This window comes from Temnothorax longispinosus, unplaced genomic scaffold (genome assembly GCF_030848805.1).
Source record: "Temnothorax longispinosus isolate EJ_2023e unplaced genomic scaffold, Tlon_JGU_v1 HiC_scaffold_347, whole genome shotgun sequence".
NCBI classification, from domain to species: domain Eukaryota; kingdom Metazoa; phylum Arthropoda; class Insecta; order Hymenoptera; family Formicidae; genus Temnothorax; species Temnothorax longispinosus.
In genome coordinates this window covers 5732-10931 of record NW_027270173.1, presented here as the reverse complement: position 1 = coordinate 10931, position 5200 = coordinate 5732, and the positions used below count along the sequence as shown (strand labels likewise).

General features: G+C 39.3%; 1 protein-coding gene across 1 annotated transcript; it reads left to right on the top strand.

The window, feature by feature from the left end:
• The first annotated feature begins 672 nt into the window (after positions 1–672).
• On the top strand, positions 673–2108 carry LOC139824381 (uncharacterized). The gene is made up of 2 exons (XM_071796913.1): positions 673–1598; positions 1951–2108. Exon 1 carries the CDS (start codon positions 1009–1011, stop codon positions 1594–1596), a length of 588 nt encoding a protein of 195 aa, XP_071653014.1. The 5' UTR covers positions 673–1008; the 3' UTR covers positions 1597–1598; positions 1951–2108.
• The last annotated feature ends 3092 nt before the right edge of the window (positions 2109–5200 follow it).

The window sequence follows — 5200 nt, the reverse complement described above, 5'->3', positions numbered from 1 at the left end:
ATTGTTGAAATAGACGAGGCTAAAATCGACAAAAGGGAATACAACCGTGGCCGAATTATCGAAGGGAAATGGATCTTCGGTGGAATCGAACGCGACTCAAGAAAAATATTTCTTGTGCCAGTTCCGGATCGTACAGAGAAAACTTTACTGGAAATTATAAAAGAGTGGATTCTACCTGGGACGACGATAATGTCAGATTGTTGGAGGTCTTACAATTGTTTAAACAATGAAGGCTTCCAGCATCTGACCGTTAATCATTCCATGAATTTCGTCGACCCAAATACCCGTAAATATAAACTTTAAATAGTTTTACAAATCTTTGGGTTTAACTATAATATATTTAAAATTAAAAAATAAAGAAATGTTGCATAAATGTATTGACAGTTTTTTTAATTTTTAGGAGCCCACACCCAGAACATAGAACGCGTTTGGAGAGAGGTAAGAGCTAATATCCCACGGTACGGAACACGTACTGCACACTTAGTGGGATATTTAGCAGAATATCTCTTCAAACGCGTTCATGATTACGAAGACCGTTTGAACAGTTTTTTCTGTACCATTGTGGAACTGTATCCACCGAAGATCTATAATGAGCCGGAGGCTCATGATCCAGAGCCGGAGGCTTCTACAAGTGCTACAACTTAAGGGGGTCATCCCGTGTGACGGCTTCAAAAAATCGATTTTTTTTTGCATAAATCTAATCTAGAGCATGCATAGAATATACTGGCAAAGTAATTTTCCGAAATTCGAAGTCATTGAAAAGTTACAGCAGTGAGAAGGTAAGGTGTTTAAGCACGCAGTTGAGCGCTCGGCGGGGCCGATAACAAGAGCTATTGTATACCTTCAGATTGTAACCTGAAGCCGATTCTAATCACACGCACACATATTTAGAGATATGCTGATGTCTTGAAACTCAAATTGAATGCAACGGTTGCTTAGTTTTGGCTTCGCAGTCAGCAACGTAATAGCTCTTGAGTCGTCGTAAGCAGTATTATTTCATTAGAAGAAATGAAGAAAGAAGTTTGGGCCACATTCTACCACAAATGCTCTACCGATGAAAATCCTCAGCACCAGAACTGTCCAGCAGGCGAAGGTAGCTGGTGTAAATGGCGGCAGGCTGAAGCTAAGAACACGCTCGACCAATTCCACCACGAGAAGGCCCCATTATCCAAGGAAGTACAAGCAGTAGTTAAATCTATCTTAGATTTATCCAAGGACGATCTTTTGACCCGATGTTTAGGAGCAGAGACGCAGAATAATAATGAGTCGTTAAATTCACTCATTTGGACGTTCGCTCCGAAACATCTACATTCAGGCGCTCAGATAGTTCAGATTGCAACTTTTTTGGCCGTCATCATCTTTAATGAAGGCTTCCAAGGCATTATTAAGATAATGCATACGATGGGATGTTCAATTGGACGATCAGCGCACGCTTATGTAGAGCGCCGCGACGATGCCCGGATCAGCCGTTCCGAGCAGCGCATGAGCGACGCGGCAAGAGAGGCTAGAATTTCAGCCAGGGAGGAGCAGTCGGCATTACGAAATTTTCAAGAAGAAGAGGAAGGGATACTCTATGCACCAGGAATAGCAGATTAGTGGTAAGCAAAAATTTCATGGTGTAATTCATACGTGAACTTTCAAACGCGTTTTTCTCAAAACTGTATTTTTTAAACTGGTGTCCATGATTTCTCGAAAACGGTTCAATGGATTTAAATAAAATTTGAATGGTAGATTCAGCACATGTGTGGCTATCGCGGGAACTAGAATTTTTAAAAATATTGAACCGTTTTCTGTCCGCATAAAAAAATAGTCGCAAAAAATCATGTTATTTTGAGTTATAATTTTTAAAAGCATGCAAAAAATTGAATTTTTAATATTTTCAAATAATCCTAGTTCCCGCGATAGCCATTTATCTATAGATTAAAATGCAATTTGGCTTTTTTATTTCAGATAAACCAGTCTGCCGGAATCGTGGACACCGTTTGTCTGCTTTTTTTTTACATGGGTGCCATTCCAGTGATGTAACTCGCCATCGACGCTATATTTTCAAATAAAAAAATTTACACATATAGTTTTAGATGTAATAAATATATAGTAAAAATTTAGAAGCTCTGTATTTTTTCATTTCGCCGCAAAAAAATGCAAAAAAACCTTAAAAAAAACGGTCATCACACGGGATGACCCCCTTAAAATGAATATTTGCTAAACCACGTATCACATTTTACACTTGTTTGAAACATACATTGTTTTTTTACATATTTTTTGCTGGAATTCTTTTCATAATGTTTTTCGGCATCGAAATCTGAGCTTACTTGTATCAATTATTAATTTATTACCACATTTTGGACACTGTATTTCTTTAGCAATTAAATGATGCTCGATTAAATAAGTAAAGAAAATTATTATTTGGACACTGTATTTCTTTATTTGTTAAATAAGGCTCGATATATTCATTAATAATCATATTACTGTGTTTCGTTAACCTCAACGCTTAATATCTATAACATAAATAAATTGTTAAAACAGAGAATAGTTGATATATAAAAAGTACATATTTATGTGTACTTTTCATATACCAACTATTCTCTGCTTTAACAAATTATTTGTGTTTTGTTAACTTAAACGCTTAATATCTGTAACAGAAATAATTTGTTAAAGCAGAGAATAGTTGGTATATGAAAAGTACATGTAAATATGAACTTTTCTTTCTCTCTCTCTCTCTCTCTCTCTCTCTCTCTCTCTCTCTCTCTCTCTCTCTCTCTCTCTCTCTCTCTCTCCGCCCTCTGGAAAATTTCGTAACCGATTTCCAAAAAGATACCGATTCCCAAAAAGATCGGTAACGAAAAACTATACAGTTTATAGCACTCCCCGGGAAATTCTACCTACTTCATATATAATTTTTTGCGATTCGGTCAATTAATTCCCGAAAAATCGGTAACGAAAAACTATACACTCTATAATACTCCCCGGAAAATTCTACCCCTATTTTATATACTTTTGGTAAAAATTCGGTCGAATAGTTTAAGAGTGTATAAAGAACATACATACATACATTATATTATATATATATATATAGATTAATTGGATTAAAGTTGAGATCTAACATTTCCTTAAAATAAACGTGATAACTGTATACACGGCTGCGTCGAATATGTCCGAATTGCTACAAATTATAAAAAACATAATTAATACTTATTTGATATATAGTTATCAATTGAAATTAAAACAATTACCTCGTGATTTAAATAGCTAAATCTATCCTTAATATTGCGCTTCCTTTCCGCTGTATACGCATTTTCCAACGTAAAAGTTAATATATCGTGCAACAAATCTTCGGATACTGCATTTAGATATGCAAAATTGACAAGGATCATTCTATTGTGATCTTTTAGATTTTTATCGCAAAACATTTTTCGGATGAATTTGGGCCATGTTTTTGCATCGCCAACAACATCCTGAACCATTAGCCACGGATTACTATATAATTGCTCTACTGAATATGGCATATTATAAATATTTTGGAATTGCACAGAACAATATTAATATGTCATTGAGGTTGAGCGCTCAAGTACATCACGTGACCACGGGACATGCGCATGTGGTCGCGGAGCATGTCCGTAGTCGCTACTGGTCGCTACATCGCGTCGGTATGACAGTCTCCTAACCTGATAGTCGTCAACTTTAACAGTTAATATCTCGCTTCGCGGGGCAGAGCGGGGCTTTTTTCTGCCAGATTCGTTCGTTTTGTGCAAAAACGCGTCGATTAAGCCTAAATTCAGCGAAATCGGTGAGGAGGGAGCTCTCCTTAAGTATTACCAAAGTTATTATTAATGTGATCTCTCATCATTATTAAATACGATCGTTTAATTCCGAATTTCGGTCGCGTCACGCAAGGATCGAAGTGACGACGGCAATCAAGATCGCGGCGAGTTTGGCGAGTTTCGCGCGTGTATCGCGTGATCTGCAATAACCTGTGTTCGCGTGCTGTCTCACGAGGTTAGTTATATTTATTGCTTGCTCGTACAAATCTAATCTAAGGTATACGTTACAGTAACTATAGATTTTTGATACAGATTTTTCTTTGTAATCATATATTTTATATATAAACAGATGTAAGAGTAATAATTACTGTTTTTGCATTATGTAAAATTTGCCTTATTAGATATACCGATGAATTTAATGTTCGAGAAGATCTGATGGGATTAGCTATTAGTGCTCATGGTGCAAATATTCAACAAGCGTGAAAAGTTGATGACATTACAAATATAATTAGAAGAAAATTCATGCACATTTAAGATATATAGCAGAGAGAAACCTGAGAGCGGCCACCGAGATCATTCCGTTCCAGCGGACGTATACTGACGCGCCGCCTGAGAAAGTGGACGTCAACTACGTCGTTACGCTCGGTAACGGTACACACATGGTTCGTGTCCGTGCTATGGTTCGTGTCCGAACTACTCAGATGGAGGGGATATGCCAGTCGGCTACTCGGCACTCGGCAAGCTTCGAGCGGGGAGAGAAGGGCAGACATACGATCTGCTGTCTCCTTCTCGCTTGAGCTGTGACGTAGCTGCTTAGCACGCGCCGGCTATGCCACGATGCCATGCATTTCGGGTATCGCTCCTCGCGTCTCGCCGAATGCCGAGTCTCGCGTTGGCAAATCGACGATGCGCTATAGGTTACATTTACGTTTATATTTACAAATTTTAATTTTTATATTTATAAATAAATATATATATATATATATATATATTGTGACGTGACAAGTCGCGTCTCCTTCCCGGACGGGCTCGGCCGAGGGGAATTCGGGGATGCCTCCTCGTTAGAGCGAGAGGAGGGCGGTTGCGTATATTAATTGGTCTAATTAGATATTAAGTTTTAAGGGATTGCCGGTGGTGACCGGACTCCATCTGTAACGGCCGGGGGCCGCAACGAGGAAGGGCAGAGGATTAAGGAGACGGCCAGGGGACATGGCTGAAATTCGGATCGCCCGGACCTCCCCGGCAAGTGCATGAGCGTCGCCGGCCGGAGTTCACCCCGCACTCGGTCGTAACAGCGGCAGTATAACAATCAGGAAGACCCCGGATCACCCCCGAGAGAAATGCCAGTAGGACAAGGGTGCCGAGGGGCGGCCGCGGCCGACAGTCGCGTGGCGTGGAGATGTGTGAATCGAAGTAATCGTGTCGCGTTTATGTAGCGT